At 38.8% G+C, this 26,554-nt stretch overlaps 1 protein-coding gene across 1 annotated transcript in view; it reads right to left on the bottom strand.

Annotated features, from left to right (window-relative positions):
* Positions 1-549: 549 nt before the first annotated feature.
* Positions 550-26,554, bottom strand: part of LOC149276018 (vesicular glutamate transporter 1) — a 42,318-nt gene continuing 16,313 nt past the window's right edge. Inside the window, exons 2-12 of the mRNA XM_089504029.1 lie at positions 13,258-13,510; positions 11,834-11,952; positions 7,155-7,269; positions 6,145-6,232; positions 5,644-5,730; positions 5,421-5,563; positions 5,137-5,286; positions 4,444-4,576; positions 1,785-1,895; positions 1,392-1,519; positions 550-891 (exon numbers count right to left, since the gene is read on the bottom strand). Coding sequence (XP_089360155.1) covers positions 550-891; positions 1,392-1,519; positions 1,785-1,895; positions 4,444-4,576; positions 5,137-5,286; positions 5,421-5,563; positions 5,644-5,730; positions 6,145-6,232; positions 7,155-7,269; positions 11,834-11,952; positions 13,258-13,510 — 1,669 coding nt within the window. The remainder of the gene's footprint in view (positions 892-1,391; positions 1,520-1,784; positions 1,896-4,443; positions 4,577-5,136; positions 5,287-5,420; positions 5,564-5,643; positions 5,731-6,144; positions 6,233-7,154; positions 7,270-11,833; positions 11,953-13,257; positions 13,511-26,554) is intronic.

Genomic DNA, 26,554 nt, shown 5'->3' with positions numbered 1-26,554 from the left:
TGTCTTTTACATAATTTTAGAAAATAAGTAGAAGAATGAAGGAATTTGAGAAGCGGTCGTGTGACCAATTAGGTTTTTACGGTAATCGCAATCATGGCAAAGTCACATATTCCTGTTTCCGATACAAGTTCGAGCATTCGCATTGTAACATGTACATTAATCTAACTCCGATAAAATGCACCTTTTTTCATTTGTTATTGCTTGCACACCTATAGAAGTGATAGACTTTAGAACACACATGCCCCGTGGCATCTACACAAGTAACAAGCAAATTACTGATACCAGAAACAGAATGGGCCCTTGGACACCACAATTTTGGGGGAATTCATTTTTTTTAGAGGGGGAGATGGTGGGGCACTCAAAAGGCACTGCCTTTTTTTTCCCCAGACATATAATAAATATATATTTAATGAACAGAAAGGAAGCCACTGTGATCATGTGATTTAACGTGGGTGATTTGACAACATCAGTCGCCTCTCATTCCATTGCTGTCTCAAGGTTGTAGTTGAGACATTACTATTTTTATATTCATATTTTTGTTTTTCATGTTCAAGATAAGTCCCTTTCAGTAGCTGTCCCATATAAATAGGGATCTTTGCCTTGGTCCTGAATAAACTCTTCTTTTTTCTCCCAATCGGCTGCCCATCCGCCATTCGCAAAGCTTGTGCTCTTGGTGGCGCCGTAGCTGCCATATCCGCCATAACTCTGGGGTTGTTCTTCACTTTCCTCGGCTAATTCATCTTCGTGGATGAATCCACATTTTTCTTCATGTATTTCCTCTGGTTCTGCCCATGGCTGCTTTTCTCCCGAGGCAAATAGTCCATAGAAAATAACCCCACCATAGTGAACAAGGGAAGCAATAAGGAATACGTATTGCCACTCCTCCCGGGTCTACAGATAAATATTAAGAACAGCAGAATTAGAACATTATTTTTCTAATTTATATATCAGCAGAAATTCTATATGTGCCCAAGAAGGAAGTAAAAGTCAACTTTAATGGTGTTTGTTTGAAAGTAGTCAACGTTTCAGCAAAAATATCATGTTTATTTATACATTGCGGTCCACATTATCCAGACAGTGCTGTGAGGGTGCCATTTTAAAATGTATCCTTACCAACCCACCATAACTCCATTTACATATCTTCCTGATATCCTATCTGGCTGCGGGAGAAGTTGGAGGAATGGGCGATCTTCTCCTTGGCATCTCATAAGGATTGGGAACTACTCCAAGGCAAAGGTTTATTCTCCATTGCCACATGGCCTCTTTCAATTGTCAGGACATAGGGCTACAACATTATAGGTGTCAAAGTGGCTGCCCCCTTTTGGCTTTGGGTCTAGTTTAATGTGTTACCCCTGAAGTTCCTACTTCCATTTACTAATTTAAGTTGTTACCTTGTGCTTTGTCATGGCTCCCACGATCAAGGGACAGACCATCCCTGATAATGTTCCTACACCATTGGAAATACCCATAAGAATACTGGCGTAGCGAGGGGCAATGTCTAAGTGGTTCACATTAAAACCTAAAACAAAGAAACACGCAAAACATTATTTTTATAGTTATGGCTACCATTAATGCAATATTATATAAATCTAGTGTTATCTCTGTTCATTAGTACAAACGATGTGTATGTTGTTACACATTTGATGTAGCTTGTAGCCATTTTGGCTCATAAGGCATCTTTATCGTTTAGCACCACTGTTAATCATAATGCTAAATTACACAATTACAGACAGCGAGTGTGGTTTCAAATTTCAAAATTATTGAAAGATGGAATAAAGACATACCTGATATAGCAAAGCCACTAAATCCTACAGCCAAAACAAGAAACGAGATAGCCACCCCTCTTGTATGGGAATAGCCCACAACTAGCAGAAGAGTTGCCTCCATTCCGAAACCTTTGGGAAATAAACACAGGTTAGCCATATGAGTTATAGTGGAAACAATGCAACAACAATCATGTTATTTTCTTGTTGCATTCTTTCATATCCAACAGTTTAATGAGCTAAACAGGGCCAACCTCACCATATAGGAGACCAAAGAAACCAGCTGTTGGCCAACAGTTGGGCAGGCAGAAGCTGTACAAGCAAAGCTAGAGGGAGAACCAGACTCAGGGTGCAGTTTGTAAAGCCAAGGATGAGCTGAAAGCAGACCTGACCATGGCATAGGTAAGGACCAGAATCGCAAAAGGGACTAGGCATATTGGTAGGCTGGACTGTAGCACATACTCCATCCCTCCCTGTTATCGGCCAATTCCATGACAGGTCTTGTGTTAGAGCCCAGCTCACCAGTCTACATGTTGGGCACCCAACAGGTGTGGACTCCACCAAAATATGCTGCGGACCAGAGAATGCTTACATGGATTGTAAATCATGCTGGCTGTGATGGCAAGAAAGTGCTGCTCAGGCACCTCCAATAATAAACGTTGCCTAAAGGTTTTACCTTAACATTGGTGCAATGTTTGGTATGAAGATAAGACTGCTTTCAGTACTTTGCCTGGGGTGAAGTGATATTGTAGTGCAGTATATGAAAATATTCCATGAGCTTAAATAAATAAAGCCATACAGCACAAGTGATCTGGTCCATTCTAAGACAACCTTCTCACGCATTTGTCTGATCCGGCTTGCCATATTAAATTTAAAAAAAGGTATTAAAGCAGCACCGGCCGCCTAGTGATGGGAGCAATGCCAGCGTGAGGGTTGAAAGCTCCGCCCCCTCGAACGGAGCTTTCACCCCTCACGCTGCTCCCGTCACTATGCGGCCAATCTAATCTAAACGGCCGATGCGTGCTGCTGATGCCGCCGGCCGCCGCTACTTTAATATTTATTTTTTTTAAAGAAAAAAAGTATTAAAGAAGCTCCGGCCGGCGGCATCAGCAGCACGCATCGGCCGTTTAGATTAGATTGGCCGCATAGTGATGGGAGCAGCGTGAGGGGTGAAAGCTCTGCCCTCTCGCACTCAGACTGCTGGAGCACCGGATGTCAGTACGTAGAAAACGGCAGTCTGCAGCTACCAGGGAACGGAGGTCTACACGAAGAAGTGGAAGATGTACAAGGTTATTAAACCAATCTATATTTGTACAAATTATATATTATTTTATTGTATTCGTTAAAAAAACAACAAAAAAAAACGGTAGTGTCACGTCCGTCCCCAATCAGCCCCTCCCAGTGTCACCTCTGTCCCCTTTCAGTTCCCCATGTCATTGCTGTCCCCATCAGCCCCAACCAGTGTCACCTCTGTCCCCAATCAGCCCCTCCCAGTGTCACCTCTGTCTGCATTCAGCACCCCCATGTCATTGCTGTCCACATTCAGCTCCCCAGTGTTACCAGTGTCCCCAATCATACCGTCCCAGTGTCACCTCTGTCCACAATCAGCCCCTCCCAGTGTCATTACTGTCCCCATTCAGCTCTCCAGTGTCACCTCTGTCCCCATTCAGCCCCCCGTGTCATTACTGTCCCCATTCAGCTCTCCAGTGTCACCTCTGTCCCCTTTCAGCCCCCCATGTCATTACTGTCCCCATTCAGCTCTCCAGTGTCACCTCTGTCCCCATTCAGCCCCCCGTGTCATTACTGTCCCCATTCAGCTCCCCAGTGTCACCTCTGTCCGCATTCAGCCCCCCGTGTCATTACTGTCCCCATTCAGCTCTCCAGTGTCACCTCTGTCCCCATTCAGCCCCCCATGTCATTACTGTCCCCATTCAGCTCTCCAGTGTCACCTCTGTCCCCATTCAGCCCCCCGTGTCATTACTGTCCCCATTCAGCTCTCCAGTGTCACCTCTGTCCCCTTTCAGCCCCCCATGTCATTACTGTCCCCATTCAGCTCTCCAGTGTCACCTCTGTCCCCATTCAGCCCCCCGTGTCATTACTGTCCCCATTCAGCTCCCCAGTGTCACCTCTGTCCGCATTCAGCCCCCCGTGTCATTACTGTCCCCATTCAGCTCTCCAGTGTCACCTCTGTCCCCATTCAGCCCCCCATGTCATTACTGTCCCCATTCAGCTCTCCAGTGTCACCTCTGTCTCCATTCAGCCCCCCGTGTGATTACTGTCCACATTCAGCTCCCATGTGTCAGCTCTGTCCCCAATCAGCTCTTCCAGGGAATTAATATTTGAGAGTGTATGGGCCCACTTGATCCTGGTAGGGTACTCATATTAGCCTTAAAAACACTTTCCCTGCTGCTGTGTACTATACGTCCCATAATTCTCAGCCAGTATCATGGGGGACATTTACCTGGCTTAGCATCAGGGGGACATTAGGTTTTACGTTTTTTTTACTATCCTTTGTTGCTATTAAATATACTTATGTTAAACCACATTTGAATCATATTTGTATTTTTATAATCAATATGCGTTAGAAAATCAGGAAAAGATGGGCTGATTCGGTGGCACAATGGGCCACTTGACTTGACTTGCCCCCCAGGCCTTAGGCTGCCAGCCCTCCCCTGCTTACCACCACAGTTCATCATCTTTCGCACGTTGGTTGTAGACATAATTCTCTTGCTGCGTAGAAAATCAGCAATTTGTCCTCCGATGGGCACCACAATAGTCATAACCAGGTGTGGTAAGGCTGATAGAAGTCCAACCTTTCAATGAGACAACAGAATTTGGATTTTAACCATGATTTGACCAACATTGTTGCAAATACTCCTGAAATAAACCTTACAAACAACTACAATTTTAATGCAGTTATGGTGAGAGTATAGGGTTATCTGAGTGGGCTACATATAGGACTAGATGTAGATAACTGATATATATCCGGTAAGTGTTTACCATTCTAGAGCACTTCATGATGAAACCCTCTGAAACCCTTTACTAATATGGGTATGGATGATGCCTTCTTTACCAACCAGGTTGCTTCCATTTTAACATCTGCAGTGTTATGGACAGTAAATAGTCTCTTAATACACCACTGGCGCTCACACATTCCAAAGGCTGGCTATGTAAAAACTACATTGACTCTTCAATATGGTCAGTACACAGCCTACTGCCATCTAAAAGGTTCATATGCCTCGACTAATCAATTCAATACATTTATTACCAAAATTCTCTCTTGTAACATTTTGTTCCAAAAATATCTGAACTCAAGAGATCAATTATTTATCCAACGAGACCAGTGGGTACTATATCTGCCAAGTGAACATACCTTACTGATTTCAAAACCAAACACTTCTTCAAAGTAAGCAGGTTGACTGATGAGCAGGAGATAGAAGGTCCAACTACGGCAAAAATTTGCAACAATGATGGCGTAGACAGGCATAGAGGTGAAGAACTTCCTCCACGGGGCCTTGAATTTCTGTAAAAAAGAAGCATTAGGGTTTTTGGGGGGTTTTTTACCTGGTATTTTAGCTACTTTTTCACAGTTCCAAGAACACTGTTTTGTTTTTAATTCCGTTCTCACCCGTTACAGAATATACAAAAGCAACTGACCGCCAGTGGGTTCATGAAGCCCATACTTTCGCCAATGCTCTCCTCAATATATTTCCGTTCCTCCTCCGATATGGTAGGATGTTGTGCTGGGCTTTCATAAGATACAAGAATCCAGAACATGTACCACGTGATACCAAAGCTCCCTAACAATAGGACAAAAAAAATTTAAGACATTTGTAATAAAACGGAGAACGTGCTTATATCTTGCTGGCCATCTACTTACCGTACACATAGAACACAGAGCTCCACCCTGAGTACTGTACTAATACTCCAGCCAAGGGCATCGCTACCACCGCTCCAGCATAAGAACCTACAAAAGAATACCTTAGGTTACGTCTCGAAGGTAGAGAAGTCAGATAGGACAACTGTGGGTGCAGGCGAATGCATTAGAACCTTTCACATACAGAGGGGCTAACAATAAAAAAATGGATATTGCTGCATTATTGGTATTGAGTCTTTAGTTGATGTTGATATATTTTATTTCTTTGTAAAGTTACAAATATTCTGGAAGCTCAGGGGTCTCTCTTTATTGATACTTCCATCTTTTTCTACATTTCTACACAAAAAGGCATCATCTTCAATGAAAGACCCCAAAAGTCCATGAGTAGGTGCATAAGTAGGGTATATTATCATATTATAGTGTCATACTGTATATCTCGCCGGTACTCGCACATGCCTTGTCACTTTAAGAAGGTGTACATATGTTACGTGAATATTACATTACCGCAGAATGCAGTGGTGGCCAGTCTGCTGCGCTCCAAGGGTGGTGCCCACTTACTCCAGATGCCGTGGCACGCAGGATATGTTACCCCCTTTAAATCATAACAAATAAAGATATCAATACTTGCGTGTTACCTGTAACATTAGTGAATGCCAACAGAAATGGGCATTATCATACTGGAGAACTGTCCAGCATACCAGTACCAGGGTGGAGCTAATCTCCATTACGCAGCCGCACAATTTGTGCTTCAATACAGATGCATTTGCTGAAACTATCTTTACCACCTCTTTGGATGTCTCTGTAGCAGAATTGTGATAATACTACTAACTGATCAGTATTTGAACCCCCCTAGGGTCATCTAATTTAGGAAGTTGCCAGGTGTGGATGTTGCTAACTAAAGATGGTGAAAAAGCATAGAGATTTGGTCAATCCCTATCATTTCACTCAGGGGTTCACTAAGGCACCCAAGCACCCTTTTAACAGGGTAACTAGCAGGGTTAGAAGGGTGGCAGCACATGGTAATGAGGTGGGGGTGGCAAAGCTGGAGAGGGCAATAGTAAAAGTGTCTGTATGCATGCACAGTATGTATGTGTAAGGTGTTAGAATGAGTGTGTATGGTTAGAGAGAGTGTGTTATTGCACGGTACTAGAGTATGTTTGTGTATGGTGTTAGCATGAGTGTATGTGTCAGAATTTGGTGTTAGCATGTGTGTGTGTGGGTGTATGGTGTTAGAATGAGCTTATGTCTCTGAGTATGGAGTTAATGTGTCTTGTGTTAACCTAGGGTTAGAGGTATTAGGGAGAGTAGAGTGTGTGTATGTGTAGCTGTATGGTGTTAGAATGAGTTTGTATATTAGCATATTAGACATAACGCTCCCAGGCATCACTAATCATAGGCTCATACCTGAATTTAAATACAAAAATTCATCCGCCATGGGTTGATAACATCTTGTAACATAATGATTACAATAACTGAACACAATTATAATAATATAAATCAGGTAATTATATTACCTCTACTAGTCCTTGCAGGATCCTCACAAATATAACACACCCGTAGTGAACTTTTGCCGCAGACGGAATCAGCATGTTTAACGTCGAAGTTGCCACAATGGCAAATCCGAAGACTCTGCCGGAAAAGAGAGAGAGATTTTTTAAATCCTAAAATCCACAGGAAGGCAATCGGTATACAATGCTAAATAAATAACTAAATATATGAAATGAATTCCCTTTAATTAATCTCAGTAATATTTCAGGTCCTGATTTTGTACAGAAAACTCTATTCAAGTAGACTATATATATATATATATATATATATATATATAGCGAATGAAAATACCTTTCATACACTGATAGAGCCCTGATGTTTTTCACGCCAACACAATTTAGTTGAAATGCAATCGTTTGTGAAAAATTGAAAAATCCAATGAACCTTTTTGGATTTACGTTATAAGTGCTACATAACAAGGCTCTTTATTTTTAAACCCGTCTTCAAGCAGGGACATCTTTAACTCAAGACTATTTAAGGTTAACTAAGAGCATTTGATGAAATGCTGTATTAATCCCTTCCCTGCTAGATAATCTCTCCCCTGTCTAGATAATCCCTTCCTACCGGAGAACTCACAACGCGTTGCTTTGAATACGTGTTTTTTTTTATTTTTTGGGCCTTCCGGCATGAAAGCCTCAATGGGGAGAAGTGTTTAGGACCAGAACCTCAGCCTGAGTTGTCCATGAGCCAAGAAATCCTCTGCGGGGAGAGGGGAAAATTACCATAACATGGCTCTGAGGCGATATTATTGATTTCCCTGGGATTTCTTCATACGTTTGGCTAATGAACGCTCGGATATTGAAAGGCATTCTAACTGGGCGATTACAGAGGGTATACTCTGCCTAAGTCGTACGATGTGACTGATACAAACTCACGCAACGCCAAAGTAGCCATTAATCCAATTTCAAGTATGTTGCGAAACGTTGTCCACCATACTATGTATGTATTTATCTAGCACGGTATTCAATAACGTATGGAAAGCTACATGTGATATAGGCATGATATCAACACGGGTGTCTCTGTCTTAAATCTGAACTGTGACAAAATTTAGTGCCTGTGTGAACGTAGATAAACACCCAGAAAAAGTCAATTTTAAGGAAATATTAAAGGGATCTAATTTTCTGAGTGTATTCTAACACTGCATTACAGGATTGGCCTTGAAAAGCAGGCATTCGGCCTACTTCGGCAGTAACTACAGAAAAACCACCGACAAGCACAAAAACGGGCAGAAACAGGCCGTCAAACCATGTGTGACATTTCCTGAACCTTGTTCCCAGTTTATAAATTGGCGGCAAACTAGGTTTTTCCCGCAAGAGTTTCCCTTGGGTGGAAAGGGCAACTTTCTGGCCCTTTTTTTTTTTACAAATAAAGAAAAAAACGTTTCAATGCCTTCTATCGCTTCCCTGCTGTTAGCTGTACTCTAGGCAAGAAATCATTATAGTAATAAAATGGATCAAACCTCAGAAGCCAAACTTTTATATATATTTTCCAAACATAAAGGGAAACAGTCACACCTAGGGACCCCCCCCTCACACACACTTTTTATAAATGTGTGTGCAGACATTTTCTCTAATTTTTTTCAAAAAGTCTAGTCGTTTTTCACACATGGGGAAAATCACATTTTTCACGGATCATCACTTAAAATCTCTGAAATTCTCAGGAGATATTGTGCACGTTATTGTTTCTACGATATATTGCGACAGGTTGTTAATTATAAAATAAAACCTGTATCAAAGCGTTACGTTGGTGTCATCCAAAGAAAGACAAAGACGGGATAGGTAGGAGAGAGAAAAGTGAAGGTTTCCATGAGCCATCTGGGCAACGCATTTGGCGAGTCACTACATAGAATCTTCACGATGGGCTATTAAAGGGTTATAATGTCATGTTGGAAGTTCCCAGGGATGGTAATTATACATATGGCGCTCTTGGTGTAGGTGGCTGACATAGCAGGCGTTATAGATCCATGCAGGTTGACCATTAGCCCCACACTGTGAATTATTTCTGCAGGCACAATAGGCCTCCTTGGCATTATCACGTGGCTGTTGGGATTAACATGGTTTACAAAGGGTTGAGATGTCGCTGATGTCTCACAATTAAATATATCGCCTCTGCTTCTCACCTCCTTCGCTCCTTTCTCTAACACTAAGCCGGGCCTGCTGCGAAAGACAATAAATGAGCTTGTGTGAGAAGTCTTCAGCTTAGTCTTTTTGATTAGAAACATGTCAGGAACATTCTGCCGCTAGAAGTGTTCAGGAATAGGATCCTCTTCCGTCATGTGTTTGTACTGATGGATTTTAATGAAATGTCTCACCTTGAATCAATCTGCTATTATTAACTCAACGAGATGCAATCATTTGTAAGGAATGGAGCTCGCCCATCACGGATTCTGCCAGGCGCCCGTAACATCTGTCTCTTTCTTACCACAGTATTCCTCATTAACTCAAGTGCCCATCCCATTCATACCCAGTCTCAAGGACGTTTTTACCATATTGGAGCAATAACGGTTTACAAGGACAGTATAACCTCAAGATCATAGCTTGAAAATGGCGCCCGGGTTACAAAAATAATACCCCTTCCATCCAAATTCCATCTGAATTTGATGTACAATGAATGTCTGAAGCACGTCGGCAAACCAGTTTCTCCAAAAACCCTACATTGGCTAGCAAATCTTATCAATTTTGGTAAAAAAAAATCATAAAATGAAAAATATCACTGAAAGGTCTCAGAAACAGTTCAATATTTTCATGTCGCCCTGAAGAAGATATCTTTACATCTCATAATAATCATGCGTTCCATGTAAACTCTTTTTCTTTCACTTGACCTCATTATTAAGTTGAGTTAGAGAAAAGATTTTCCAAAGTGACTGACTACAAAACTTAACAACACGATTAATAACTTGTCACTTTTCCCAATTAGGAGGAGAACATTTCTTTTGGACAATTTACGAGGCTAGGACTGATATCTTCACAGATGGAGTGCTGTAATGATTATGTCGATATTATTGAACCGTGTTGAAATTAACTCGTCAATGTGTCCGGTCGTTACATCTGTTTCCTCCCTTAGTTCCCTAGATGGAGATTGGAGTCTAGCTGTTGGCATCAATTCTCCATGCATGTTCCTCGCATTTATGTTTGATTTGCCAAATTCTCATATTAAACAATATTTATGCGCTCTAAATTATTCGAGAATATTGAAAACTTTTAGGATAGAATTAGAATTGTAGGAGGATGGAAAAAAACAGCCAAAAGGTAATTCAAGGTCATTACATATCACTCTCCAGCCTTAAGCTAAATTATTAATTCCTCCCTCTCTGTAAGCACGTTGGTGTTAAAAGTCTTTCGCCCCATTTGCACAGGAGCCGATTTAAAACTAGGCAAATATAAAACTGCTACTTCCACTGATCTGCATTTATGAAACGTTTTCAGACATACTTAATGAGCTAATTGCTACATAGTTGCATACACCAATGTTATTCAGATCAGATGAAGATATTCAACTTAGAGTAGCACCACCAAGGACCTCTACAGAATAGGACCATGTAGGTGAAGCATCATGGCCCGTCTCTGGTGGAATCTCAACTTCCTTTCTGGACCACCAAGAGGTATAGATGTTGCCATGTGATCTTCAAAACAATTAATTATAGTAGTGTTTTTATGGTAGTAAACCAAAATATCATTTTTTAATAGAGTAAATGTGATAACGGCATTGGATAAAGGTTGTAGAGACAGAGGTAGGTAGATAGAAAAAGGAGGAACCAGGAGGAAACCTGCATGTTACTAGCTAGGCTCACAGTGGGATTGATTCACTATAACTTGAGCTGTTGCTCATGAAACACGGAAGGCTGAACGTCATTACTCAATGAGTGGCGGCTGTTATTTGTTAAGCTACATAGACACAAATGAGAACTTATGAAATATACATCATCTATTATTTAATATAACTTCAGCAGACTCACTGGCCATTAAGTCTTAGGAAATGTAGAGATCCGTTTGCTTTTTAGACAGACCTGAAGAAAAGACCTCCTGAATGCGTCTTTGATTCTGCATTTTATGGGAATTACAGGTTTACAGTTTGTTTTTTTCCAGGAAATGATTTGTTTTCAATAGACTAATACATTGTCAGACTTAGACGTCTAGGTGCATACATCAGTCACTTAAGAATTTGCTTAGTCCGATCTTTATCAGCCCTCCGCAAATAGTATAAGAAATACTGGATGTATAAATGTGATCATAACATAAGGAACTACATGGAGAAAGCCTTAATTTCATAATTTATTGGAAAATAGGACAGTATAGGCTATCAGATCTTGTCATTGAGAGGTGATCACCTGGAACTCTCATGATCTAACCATGTTTCGGGCTAGCCCCAGGATAATACTTTTTTCTTGGACATTTTCTTAAGTATTTTCATGGCCTGTCTGAAAATCAACATAAATTCTTATGAATACATAATTAATTCAACAGAGCCAAATGCCTAAGCTTATGCTTCGAATCAGTAAGTTGCCCTTCTACATTACGAATGTTTCACAACACAGCCCTACACTTACACAACAAAGTGACAAATTCCCTTTAACCGTGAGATTGGATTTCCAATTAATAACGAAAAAATGTACATTAGAAAACCATTAACAGCTATAAAAATATACCTGTTAGCTGCAAATTTTTGACATATATAACCTCCAGGAATCTGCGTGACAATGTAGCCCCAGAAGAACGATCCGTGTATCATGCCAACTGTTTCAGGATCCCAGCTGAACTTTGCTTGCTGTGATAAAAAATAAGGTATAATGAAACGAAACCGTGAGATTATAGTACTGGTACATTGCTATTCCAAATGTAACTGCACACAGAGCGCTCTGATTCCGATAAAAAATCTAGTTTTTCCCCATTGTTTCCCTAATGCCCTACATATATTGTTCTTAGAATGCCTTTTCGATTTAACTCGAAGCTAATCCATGGAGATCTGTTAATCAAAAAGGGATATATGGACAGCATTGGTCTTTTCCTTGACCCTTGAGGAATACTGAAATCAACCCATTAAAGTCTAAGTTACAGTAAGGGCAGTAAAGATCTGATATACACTGCCTACATAGGTGGTGCTATCACGTGCAGTGGGCAAGAAGATTAACATAACTGCAGGTATATGATTGAGCCAAGAATAGATTTGACTGACACTTTAAAGTGTAAAAGAATATTGTTTTGCAATATCTTCTTTCTAATTTTTTTTAAAGATTTTTGACTGTGTTCCTTTTTGGTCTTTATAGACCTTAAAGATCTCTCTTGTAACAAGATGGGACCGCTTATTATGTCATGGTGACATCAGGGAGATCTGTATTTTTACTTTATAGTATTTTTTTTTATTTGAACTTATATACCAGTTTTCACTGTTTTACAATAGTTTTCTTTATTATTTTTCAAAAGGGAGAAACTCAGTCCAAACAATGATCAGGAAACAAGGTTCTATATTCCTGGATTCTTTACTGCTGCATCTGTGATCATCCAGCATGGGCTTCATCCGAGATGAGAGCAGACCCTCTGGACAGACCCTTTGGGATCTCCTCTTATCTTGTTAGTGTTTCTTGAGACGACGGCATTGACAATGCCAAATAGGAGGCATTCAAATAGTAGGGAAATGTAACCAACACTCGTACTGAGCACCATTACACTTCTGTGAACTTAAAGCCAGAAATGCTAGCTCCTATTGACAGCCATATGTCCTCTTCTCTGCATAATATCCTGTGCACAAGTGGTGAAAGGTCCTTGCTACTGTGAAATACGTAGGACGTACTATTACGTCCTAAGGGTCATTTAGGTCACTTCACTTAGGATGTAATTGTGTCCTATAAGTTTATTCAGTAAATTCTGAAGAGCTTATCTCTTACTAATCATTAACCTACATCTTGATTAAAGTTCAGTTTGGTGCAAGATGTTAATCAGCAGTAAGTTTTCAAGGCTATATAGAGTTACACTGGTTATATTTGAGGCTGAAACAGCTTGAAATCTTTCAACACTAGAGAAGAATATACAATGTTGTAAAATGTCTCAAAAGTTCCATTATCATGTCTCTTACCTCCATAACAAGTTTGTTCCCTTTGTAGACCGTGTTATTGTTCACCATACTGACAATGGCCACACCAAGGTTGCATCTGATGCCGAATGAAATGCAGAAACCTAAGCCACTCATGATAGCGATGATATAACGACGGGGTAGCCCAAAACAGGTACAGTCCACAACAGGTTGGCTTTTCTCGACTTTGGCCACTGGCTGGCCTTCTTCCGTAAGTTCAATGGTTTCTCCATTTGGCTGCCTCTTCTCTAATATCCTACGAAGAAAAAGGAAACAGGAATAAAAATTGATTATATTGCAGCAAAACTAATAATCTTCATAAGTAGCAAAAAAGAACCATTAACAAAAATATAGCAAACTGCTTTGCTATAAAAAATGTCTCAGGGCAGAACAAGTTCTATATTTCATCTATACCAATATACCTTATATCATTCATTTCATGATTTTGATCCCTTTTTATAACAAGATGTCATGGTTTCTGTTGATCTAACCCTGTTGAGATCTAACTAATAGCTGAATGTGGAGGTCAAAATCTCCCCGATGTTAAGTGCTAGAACAGATGGCCAAAATGACCACTTATCTCTATAAATAAGCACCATGATATAACGGGGCAGAACAACCAGTTATTAAAGCTGTGAAGGTAGAGAGTCTTTATTGATTGGTTCTAGTCCAATACCAGGGATATGCTCATAGGGCAGAAGACCACATATCAGGGTATTTTTAGATTTCTCCACCATTACCACCACCACTTTAATATCTTCTTCCACATTCTGCTATAAAACCTTTGGGGTGTAAAGTGATGGGTCCATGAATCCATGAAATCCCCAAAAGATGGGAAGAAGTGAGTAGAAGACCTCTACTACCAGTTCAGGTTTAGTTAATTTACAAATTATGAAATAGGCAAATCTCGTGAGGATCTGCTACACGACTCATACACCCTTCACCAAACAGGGAAAAGAAGTTGGATGCAAACAATAATATTGAAGAACTTCTGTCATGTTGGCTTCCATTGTTCTTTATTTCCAACACATTTTACACAATATATAAATCCCATGTGCTACAGGAGCTTGTTTGTAGGGCTAACTTTAGTGGGGTAATGTGAGCTTAACAAGCCTGAGACTGTTTGGGACAACAGAGCAAGGTAATTGTAGATAGAAATAATTGTCTTCTACAACCGACTTAACGTGTTGAGTGATGCGCTAAGCCTTCATCGGGGTGTGAGAACATGGAGAACTTTGCCTTATGCCTTAATGAATGGCCATCCGTCCTTTGATTGTTCCAGTGAAATTCTCTCAAATGAAATGGCCTCTAACCCACAGAACGCAATAATATTTGGCTAAAATCTAAACTTTTAAGCTTTTCATTTTTTTTTTTATTGCTAATTAACAGCTGAGAATTCTATCACTTCCACGTTACAGCTGTGAAAAAGCATATGAAAATCGTGAAGACTGAGGTATCACTTCCCATGAATAAAGTATGTGTTATGAATTAAAAAAGAGCATTATATAAAAGCCAAAAATATATTTCAGATAATATTTTATTCCATGTTCTCTAATCATGATAAAAAAAAAAAAAAAATGTTTCTGGCATTGCCTAGCCCCGTATAATGTATTGTTAAATCAGGGGATTTTTTTTTTTTTTTTGCCTCCTCACCCATTGAGCTATACATTATACAGGGCCAGCTGAGCCCGTCATGCTGGATTAACCTGCCAGTGCTTGGACTTTTGTGAATAAACCCCTTGATTAAATTCAGCGCCCCCAAAAACATGTGTTTCATGATATGTATTTTTGCAACGGATAGAAAGCAAAATAATAAATGGGGATCTACAAATTCAGTTATCTCTTATAGTTAAGTTGCTGATTGTTGTTGATTGATTCAGGCAGCCTTTGCAAGGTTGAGTGGGGAGAAGAGAGAGGATTAAAGGACATTTATGAGATAATGCTGGCTCTGCCACCGGCTGCCACCTCAGCTTCCATGGGTGTAGAAGACCTTTCAACTAATAATAATTGCACTGATTGCCAAACAAAAAACACAAACTATAGATTCCATTAATTATACATGGTAAAAAAAAAAAATAATAATAATAAAAAAAAAAAAATAAAAAAAAAAAAAAATATATATATATATATATATATATATATATAAAATCTAGATAGATCGATCTAATTATTTCAGCCATAGCAGGTGTTCCATTATTAAAGTGTCTGATTAAACTGTTATGCGAGTTTGCGTGTGCATTTCTGCAGGCATGTAACACGCAGTGTTAGCAATCTGCTCATACATTGCGGATTTTTTTTGCCGCTATAAATAAGATTCGCACCCACACTTTATTCCCACTCACATCACACCTTGTTTCTTTACACGCACCTTCCACGGAGCCTTATGTCAAGAGATATTCACACATTTTGCATTCCGAAAGCCTGCGATATTCTTAACTAGTCGGGTCGGTCCTGGCCAGCTTCTCCAACCAATGTCCTCATATTATGGGGGGGCCCGTGCATACATCTTTTATAATTATAGACCCACGTGGCTAAATCACTGAGACTTCTTGAAAGTTACATCACTGATTCAGTTACGCGTTATCCAAATGACCCCCACCCCCGCCCCATGCCGGTCCAGGAGCTCAGCGGGGTCACGTAACCACAAGTGCAAGCAGTTTGTGTTAGAACAATAGATGATAGATTGATCATGTGTTTGTTAGGGTGAGTGTCAGTGTGTGAATGTTAGTAACAGGGCAGGAGGCAAACGCCATTGGCCGGAAAGCTTGGCTTTACTTGTCCCCCTAGGCCGGAAGATATAGTCCTCCCCGGCTTAGTCTTTCTCGCAGGAAGCTCACTGGGTTTCTCTGGCACCATCATTACAAATAATACTTTATATATATATATACATGCCTGTGCGTAACAATGTGTCTATGTCACGTGCATTAAACATGATGACATTGCCTTCAGTCCCTTTAGCTTTTCTCTACTTCTATGCATTTCTTTATTTCAACCGATTCTTCTCCATGGTGACCCCTAATTCCTTTCTCACGATTGTTCAATGGGCAAGCATTCTTAAAAGACAGTCTAAGTAGCTGTCAGATGAACATATTTGGGAAGTCTCTGGGTTCAACCCGGAAGCACCGGTTCTCCAAGTCAACACCCAAATCCTCCGGGACGTGAGAGCGGGGTCTTGATACGCCCCACTCCCCGCACATTTCCCCTATAAATGGGGGTGTTTCCCGCAATGTAAGCAGGAATGCCCCCTGACATGAGCGAAAACACCCCCGACATCAGCGGGACCTCACAATTACATCAGTGGGTAGTCCTAGCTGGGTCCCACAAGGGTAGGCTCCGGGTAGCCGGAGCTCAGAGGTTCCCAGGTATGATTATATTTAATATTACTGAAAACAATCTCCACCAAATGTATCGGTTTGTCTTAGTCTGTCAATTCTTGTCTTGTCATTTCCCTTTAATTTATGTATTGTATTAAGCGCTGCGTAAACTGTTGGCGCTATATAAATAAAGGATAATAATAATAATAAAAACAATAAACCTTAGCAGATCTAGCATTGTATTTTTCCTCTGGAGGTTTAAAGAAGACTTTTCTATTTCTATGGCAACAACCTATCTGCGCTTGCATGTGCATCACCTGACAATTAAGTGAGTAATTAGGCATTTTTTCACCATTAAAGAAATTGGAAAAGGTTTAGCCATTCAAAGGTCGTATGAATGATGCTTCTAATGCTGCATGTAGTAATAAAAGTGTTCATTTCAGCAAAGCGAGGGGGAAAGCAGCTTAAAATAATTGATACTGCAACATGACGATGAGTAAAAACCAACCAACCTGATCATCAAAACAGCCCCGAGTTATGTATAGATAGATAAATCTCCAGTAACAAGAACCCTGTACATTCTGACAAAAAACACAGCATTCGTTACCGTACTCAGCCCCATAGAACACAAATGTAATGAATTTAACTTGACTGAGAAATTTTAATGGATCGATACGATGCGTTTTACAGAAATGACCCCAACGTGCGATTTATTCTCGTCTGCTCAATCACAGGCGCGGGGTGCGGTGGAATTAGTCTGCAGTCATTTGCTCATTCGCTAAAGCCGGCAGATTTTCTTAAATTATTTTCAGTGCTATCTCATATGTTTAGCTCATGTTCGGCTCGTTTTTAAGAGGATGCATGCTAGATTTGTCCTCCTGACATTTAATGGAGAAAGAAAGAAAGATATATAAAGAAAGAAAGAAAGATAATAGATATAGATAGAAAGAAAGAGAGAAAGAAAGGAACGAAGGAAGAAAGGAGGGAATGAAGGAAGGAAAAAAGAAAGAAAGAAAGATAATAGATATAGATAGAAAGAAAGAGAGAAAGAAAGGAACTAAGGAAGAAAGGAAGGAATGAAGGAAGGAATATTTTTATTATCTTTCTTTCTTTCTTTTCTCTCTTTCTATCTATGTATTATCTTTCTTTTTTCCTTCTTTTTTCCTTCATATATATATAGAAAGAAAGAAAGAAAGAAAGAAACGAACGAACAAACGAAGGAAAAAATAAAGAAATAAAGATGGGAGATAGATAATTGTCTCCTTTTTTTCTTTTTTTCCTCAATCTTTCATGCTAGATTCTGACATTTCTCTGTCCCTGTCTCCTCATCCCCCCTCAGATTTGGTTGCTAATTGAGTGTTTCATTAATTCTTGTCTTGCTGGGGTCCCGCATTGCGGGGAGTGTGAACATATGGGTCTAGCGCCGAGAGCTCCGGGAAGTGCAGCAGGTCCCACATCTCATAAAAAATGCAGCAGAGAACAGAGCGCGTCTCCCCCCCACCTCCTAATGTATAAATAAATGATCTCAGATGATGGCAGGGGGCTGCTCCTACATGTAAACGCAAAGATCTCCATTTGTAAAAAATGTACCATAGTGACGCAAATTTTTTCCCTAACGCTTTCCATGCCGTCGGCAACCTTATTGTCTGAGACTTCTATGGTTGTAGTGCCACATTTTAACGTGAATATATGCTATTTTGGGAAAGCAGAGACAAAAGAAGACAAGGAGAAGTATAGGGGAAAGCGACAAAGAGAAAGATGCAGGCCCGGACTGGCCATCTGATACATCAGGCAAAAGCATGGTTGGCGTGTGGCTGATAGCACCCCGTATTTAAACTTACTGCCACCCCAGCAGCAGATCAGGCCCTGCAGAGTATGGCCGCCGGACAGATACACACATCCGCACCCAACGTAATGTCCATCATTTAGCGGCCGCTGGCCTTAAAGTGCCAGAGCCAATTTTCATCCCCAGTCTGATAGGGAAAGAGAGTACTAGAATGTCCCACATTATGGGTAGGACTGTAATTTAGTTACATATGGGCCCATTTGGTCCTCTTGATTCCGTATTCAGCCACCACTGGACCCTTGCAAAGCTCCCACATTCTGTATGCGCTATTTGGGGCGACATTTATTGTTCAGCCACTCACCATCGTAGCAAAATGTGATGGTGCAAACAAAGATGTGATGTTTTTAAGTAGAACCTGTATCCAGTGGCTAATTAAATGGGTGGGATGTTCAATGACAATTTCAAGGTTATATAATCTCTGGCATTCATGTTCACCAAGGTTCAATGCACACAATCCGGATTTGAACGCCAATATCATCTGGAATAAATTAGAGGAAAGAGAGTAATGAATGTACCCTTTCCTCATTCATTAACCCGCACTTACTCTTATCCCATTGTCTATGGGTTTCCTTTTTAAAGCATCATCTCCCCAACACGCATCTCTGCTTGGAGTAAAGATTTCACATTAAATGGTTAAGACCATCTTTTTACTTAACGTAGCACTTTGTTCTCTCCATCATCCACACGTCTTAAAATGTATAAATCATTCAAAGGCTGATACTTTGGAATCATTCCTGGATCAAGAAAGTAAACCTGGTTTCTTGAGACTTGAGCTACTGAAATGAATGTTATTCTTTTCCGCACTGGCTCTTATTTTTTGACAGATATGGCAGAAAGCATTAGAAGACAATAAATGGCCAGACCTCTAAATGGTTCTGTTGGTAGATCAATTTGTACTTCTATGATATAAATATTCTCTTCCAAAACTGCGGCAACTGGCTTGGGTTCTACCGTATTAGGGTGCAGACTTCATGAGCCCTCTCATGATCTTAAGGGTCATGCAACCTCTACATGTGGAAACCAAGAGCTAACAAACTGCATTAGGGTAATCCTATGATACCTCTATCGTCATGGTGAATTTTATATATTCTCGAATGGTATTCTTCCTTTGTTGTGTCCGATGAATTTTGACTCAAAGGGCTAACTAAGCAGCTTCTGGAGATCTGTAAAAGATGTCCCTGTTGAGTGCCTTTCAACCTCGAAGAGTGGAATACTTTGAAAATTAGAAGCAAAAGATAAGACTGTTGTTGGCGTACTCTGAATGTTTAATTTTATACAGTATATCCACCCGGGATGGACGAAAAACCTTAATAATTAAAATATGAATACGTCACATATCCACAACATAGGAGACAGGAGTAAAAATAACACCAGACATCTTTCATCCAAGGATTTTCTTATCTTCATCCATGTCATGTTTTTGAACTGATGGAAATGTGTTACGTACGCCATTTTGAATTTGCATAGGACATGTGCGTCATCACTTATATGCGGTTATATTATGGTTCAAATAAACTCATCGTGCCAGTTTTGCCCCCCAAAAAACTCTTATAAGAACAAACATATGTTGTATATCATTAAAAAAATATTAGTAGCAGTAACTCGTGGTAACGGTCAGCTTCCCAGGCCTGGTGGTGGCTTGGTGGCCTACATTATGCACTTTACAGATCAAATGGAAAATTTATGTATAGAAAAGTGATTCTGGTGAAAGTTAGTAGAAAACTTAGTAGGAATATTCCGTTGGTTGCTATGGTCTTTTGCAAGGAATTATATGTAGCCCCCACATTAAATGAATTGGGACCACTGGAATATTGGAAAGCAGATGTGATGCTGAACTATTATCAGGGTATTAAAAGACCTGTTAGTCTCATACTAGCATTAAACACTTATACACACAAATAGACACACAATTATTTTATCTTGTTTATGTTTATCATATTATATCTACTTTATTACATTATTACATCTTTGTTGCAGGATTTTAGCGAACTTGTACTCTATGTGAACAAGTCGGCCCCATTTTTTTCTTCTGTAGTAAATATTTTGCCTCCTGACGCTTGATTTAATGTCACCAGGGTATGTTTGCCGTGAAAGTGCAAACAGAAGGTTCAGTTCCTTCACGAAGCCCTCCTCGGCTGTTTATCGCTTGTTGGAAAATAAGCAATGTAAATAAAGCAGAATAGTGAACTCTGATCGGGTTGCCATTTTGAATGATAACAACCAAAGTAAACTATGTTTTCTCGCTATTCTACGCTGCTGTCTCTCTAATGTTATCACGATGCATGATGTGGCTTTTAACGAGTGCTCAAAATGAAAATACCCTGTTTAGTGGCGGTCATTTTGCTTCCTTGTAATCCTTAAAAGTGATCATGGCTCAAAATGGCTGAACATGACATAGAATAGGGTAAGTATGTTCCAAAATGCAAATAGGCTATATCAGTTTAACTTACATTTGCTAAATGGAGAGGTACTTAATTCTAGCAATTGCAGCAGAAGTCCGAGAATCTGGCCTTTCAATACCTTGTCAAGAGCACTTGTAGTCGGCCATCTTGTAAATTGCATGCTTGCTAAATCAGTGCATGGACCAAATATTGATGAATTCCATTAGTCATAAAGATATGTCATACCTGCTTGTTGGAATTTTGACCATCACTTGACTTTGCATACTCAAAAAAAACAAAAAAACAACATGAGCAGCCCTGCAATATTCCAACCATTGAAAATGGCAGCACATTAGACCTTGTCAAATGAGCTACTGGGGTCTCCTGAACTTGGTAGGAATATGAACCTGACGTTTGTGAAGAATCTAAACATTTGTGCGAAAAGTGAACGTGCTGAGTTGCGAATATTGAATTCAGGTGATTTAAAGTCAGTTCTCATCAATCTTTAGCTACCATTGTCCTACAAACAATCATATCTTAAGACCTTTGTGGACCAATGCTTGGAAAGTACAATAGACAGTCACTTAAGCTTCCGTGACCTCATAGGTCCCTACATATTAAGATCTTCCAAGCTTTTGACTCTACACTTTTTTCTGTGGACACTGTCCTCACAAGGCCTTGAAACGAGTTACCCAACACAACATCTAAAGCTAAATGCTTAATAAACCGACACATTACTGACTCATCTCAAGACTCAATATTACTTAATAAAGCTTGATTTAACCCAAGTTAATCTTAGAGTTGCAAATTATTAAAGAGACATTTTATTAAAAAAAAAGGCCAGCTAGTGACATCTTGAGGAACACTCTGGTCAACCCAAATCCATTCAAGTTAAACGCAGCTGCGAATAACTCACCTGAAAACGTCAGTTGTCGACAGAAAGTTGTATTAGTCCTTAAAACTTACATTTTAAAGGACAGTCTTGGTTTAGAAAATACCTTCTTTGACTTTCCACGTAGCATCTGTATAATTGGGCAACAGTCTATTCTCTTAGCGTTTAGAAGATATATTGACTATGCAGATCTCCTTAATGCCACTTAAATTCTCTTATGCATATGATGTTTCTAAAATGATGGTTGGGGTTTCACAGATTAGACTAGCTGTTTAAAAGGAAGGTCGTCTCAAAGAGAAATGGCCAAGGGGTGGCCACAGAAGAAGGAAGGTCAAACCCAAGGTCAAAAGTAGAAATTCAAATTGGCTAAAGGCTGCTGACAATATTTTCAAAGTGAGCCTCAGACCTCATCTGTCACACACTTTTTCTGGTTCAACCCTGGCATGGGGCACAAAGAGTGGTGCAATTACCTTACTATGAAAGCAAAAGGGGGAAATGCCACATGGGTTCAATTAATGCTGTATCAATGTATTTCTACGCTACCACTAAGATAAGGTGGGTTCTCTCCCAGATCTTAAGCGAGGACACTCTTAGTAGAGCTCCACCATTGCACACAAAGGCACGTGGCAAAGATCAAATCATTGCAGTGTTGGTGCAGTTAACAGATTCCCATGATGTAACAAATCAGATTCTTTCAATTGATTTTTTTTCAGTAGGACCTTCCAATTTAATTTGGGCACAGAAGCACAGAAGTAACATTGTTTGGCAAGACATAGACATTAAAATCAGAACAGGTTTCCCTACATCAGGGTATAGAAAGTAAAGGGAGTAGAGAAAGGGATAACACAAAAGGAGGAGAAAAGAAGATGAGAAAGGAGACAAGGGGGTTGAAAATGTAGCAGGACTTTAGGAAACGACAGAAAATGGAGAGCAAGAGGAGGGTGAAGAGAGATGGTGTGAGATGCAGAGGGTAAGGAAAAGGAGAGGCAGAAGGGTGTGTAGAACAGGAGCCATGGTTCTTCTGCATTCTCTTCATTCAACTGCCATTCATTCTCTCCATTTACCACCTCCCTTTGCTGCAATGTTGCTGCTATAGTCAATACACGTTTAAATACATTCTATATAATTCCTAGATATGTTTGTAGAATTATAAAATAAATAAAATGCAGATCCCTGCAGGGATCATGAAATGTGAATATTACCCCATTCCACCTTTTCTTGCTAAATATAGGAACATACTATTACATTATTCAAAATATGCAGATGACATTAGGTAATGTTGCTTTGTTGGCTGTTAGTTTGTAGTTTGTACCAGATATATAATTAGTGTGTATTGTCTATTGTATTTAGTGCTCATAGGGTGTTAGAAATGTACTGATCACTCTTCCCAGCCCTCAGGGGGTTAAAGATTGCTTCCATTAATGAAAAATACCAAAACTAACAGGACCCTTCAGAGCCTTCATTTCCACCATAATCCTTCCTGCTATTCAGATTTCACAGAGTAAATCTGAGAGTGAGATCTGCCCCCCCCCCATGGATTACATGAATCAAATGGTAATCCCTACAAGAGGACAATGGAAATATAAATAAACATTAACCCCTGATTGTCCAGGGCTGCTTAATGCCTAACACCATTGCAAGTGAAATGGCTGCAGCAACCAACATCTTTATCTTTTTAACCCTTTCCAGATATATGGGCCCACCACCTGATGCTCAAATGATCCATTCTCCTAATAATGGATCTATGCTAAACCCACAGGGTATGTTGGATGAGTACAATAAGAATAAAAAAAAAACAGCAACAGGAGTCATTTTGCATTTACAAATAATAAAATGTTCACTTACAGAGAGTTTAGTAATTTAGCCATTGTCCTTTTAATTACTAAATTTGTACTGAAATCCAATGGAGCAGGTTGGGTTCTCAATGGTTAACTGGATAGATTTATAGATATACTTTTTTAAAGACATCTGTAAATATTTCTCCCCTTTTTGTAGTTAGGTTATTAAGGATATTATATTGTTTTAAACATATACATTTTTCATCACCTGCTATTTAATGGCCAATACCTCAGTACAGAAATTGAGCTGTTATACAGCAAAGCAATATACATATCCTATGAATTAACTGGGTCTTTGTATCAAATATTTTTACATGTATATTAATACAACAATAGGTCACAGTTTGGTGTTTGCTTCTACATTTCTGGTAACAAAAAGGTTACCTGGTTTCATTAGGGAATTGAGAAGTTCTATATATTAGATTCGTATTACTGACTCCACATTCTGATAGATCCTTTTTAATCAACCCTTGCAATCCCTCCGGCAGTCAAGGGGTTAAGTTTCAGAACGCAATACTAATAGAATCAGGTTTTTATGCATACATCTAAGGAGCGTTAAAGGCGTTCTACTGGAATTTTAGGTGTGTTTGGGGGGGAGGCACAAAGAAATAAGATTTTAATTGTTTTCCCCAGCATGTCTTAAGAAGCCTGACCCTAGGGCTGAGAAAAAAAGTACCTGTGATGTCTCTATAATAGTAACTGGAACAGAAACACTTTTATTCACTCGAGAGGCTGCTGTATGGAACCTGGAATATATTAACCCCTTTTTCATTGTTGGGGATCAATGCTCTCTGACATATGAAAGGTTATAATCTATAAAACTCATTCCAGCACATGCAATATATTTAGCCCCATACATAATGTATGAGGAAACATATGAAAAATAATATCAAATTATACAGCGCTGTGGAATATAATGGTGCTACATAAAACAATAAATAATAATAATATAACAATAGCTATTTATTTGTGTGTACCTGTACACTTTGTGAATGCACGTGTTTTTAAAAACTCACTCGTGTTTAAATGCACAATATTCTTGTTTGAATAAATATATATAAAAAAAGAAATATAAAAATCATATATCTCGTTTATTTAATGTGAACAAATAATTAAAACATTATTATTAATTCCTGTTTAATTCTCTACAATTTTTTGGAATTAAATAAAGAAATTAAATATTAAAAAAATATTTTCAATGCTTTTTTTAATGTGAGGTTTTTAAGCAAAAAAAGGGAGGACAGATGGGGAACCGCTAATAAATGAGGTGTTAAACAAAATAAGTTCTCATCTCCTATTCCCCTGTGTATTTCCCAGCCAGAATGGGTCTAATCACCTTGAAATATTTCCAGCATTGATCCTTATTAAATCCATGGATCAAACCTGCCACCATATTCACTAAAGGTTTAAGCCCTGGGCTATGTAGAGGGGGTTGGCTAATGTCAGTGATATATCAAACAATGCAAACCCTTTCTATACCTTAGTTATTAAATGTAAATGAGATACTACTGAGTCTGAAATCCCCTTTCTCCTTCCCCTAGATCATATTATTTTCACCCCACAGCACTGCCTTGGAAATCATTCTGACAGATGCAACATTTATGTACATACTAAATAAAAATATCTAGGACAATATGGGGTTAATTGATATTTGTGTTACACTTTAATATTTACAAATATATATATATATATATATATAAAAAATTATTTATGTTAAATTATTACCTGTAATCATAGGATATAGATGTGTTGTTATTCATTTATCTTTTTTTAATATATTCCTTAAAAATACAAAGTTAATATTATTATTCGTTTTATAAAATAGATATTTTGTCCAGATCGCACTCTGCCTTTTCAAAAACAAGAAAAATTCTAGAAATAAAGCCATTTCGACTTTTTGAAATAATTACAACTTTTTTACACAATGAAAAACTTTGCATTGGATAGCATATTTATATTTTAGGTTTTATATATTAATCTAATATATTATTATTTAAAAAAAAAAATGTGTTAAACACTTTAACTTAATAGCCTTAACTGTTTATAGCTCCCGATGTTGGTTTTGTTCCATTTGATCCACCGAAAATTAGGATAAAAATGTGAGTCGCACATTTGTAATTTTTATAGTAAAACTTAATTCCAATATACAGATAGTATTAAATTTGCGCAGGTATGGGAGTCAGTATTACGGGATTAATACAATTATCTGTGAATGTACTTCATATTTTGAAGAAGATGCATGTAGTGGTCGTAAGGTTGTAACATTATAACCAGTAAAAAATTATAAAATTTTTGTTACAAATGTTATAATTCTCAGATACGATTATCATTATACTGGATGTATGGAAAACCTTTTCAGAGCCAAAATAATATTATATATATATATATATATATATATATACATACACACACACACACACACACATATTGTGTTCCTTATTTATTTCGTAGCATTGATTTAATTAACTTGATTTAAGTGTATTTGATTTTCAAATATCATGATGTTTTGCCACTGTTGAATGCCAATACATGGCTGATTGTCTGCAAAGCTGTAGAATATACACCGTGAATTACTAACGGGTATTCCTGAATTCTCACCGTAACTAAAACAGGCTGCCTATTTTTCTCTGTTTTTTTTTTCTATTATTATTTTTAAAACATCACCATATCAGAAAGTAACGTGTTTGTGCAGAAAGTATATGAAGCCGACATTTAATTGCATAAAATATAAATGATGGCCCTGCATATATTTGCTGAACTTATTAATTATTAATCGTGTTCCCTGCAAGAAGTCGCTTAATGTCCTCTCTTGAATTAACCATCTTTGTCCAAGTCATTAAACCAGGCTGTCTCCAACTATAAAACTATGCATTTAAAGATCTTAGAGATACATATAGATAATATATAAATATATATAAACTATGATTATATATATATATATATATATTCTATACGTAGATGGATAATGTATGTGTGAATAATAGATAGGTATATTTTCTATGCGATGTCTCCTTACCAATTCACAGATT

This window comes from Sceloporus occidentalis, unplaced genomic scaffold (assembly GCF_023333645.1).
Source record: "Sceloporus occidentalis isolate IW3139 unplaced genomic scaffold, rSceOcc1.0.p SCAF_252, whole genome shotgun sequence".
Taxonomy (NCBI): domain Eukaryota; kingdom Metazoa; phylum Chordata; class Lepidosauria; order Squamata; family Phrynosomatidae; genus Sceloporus; species Sceloporus occidentalis.
The sequence above is the reverse complement of the archived record's forward strand: the minus strand, read 5'-3'. Positions and strand labels throughout refer to the sequence as shown.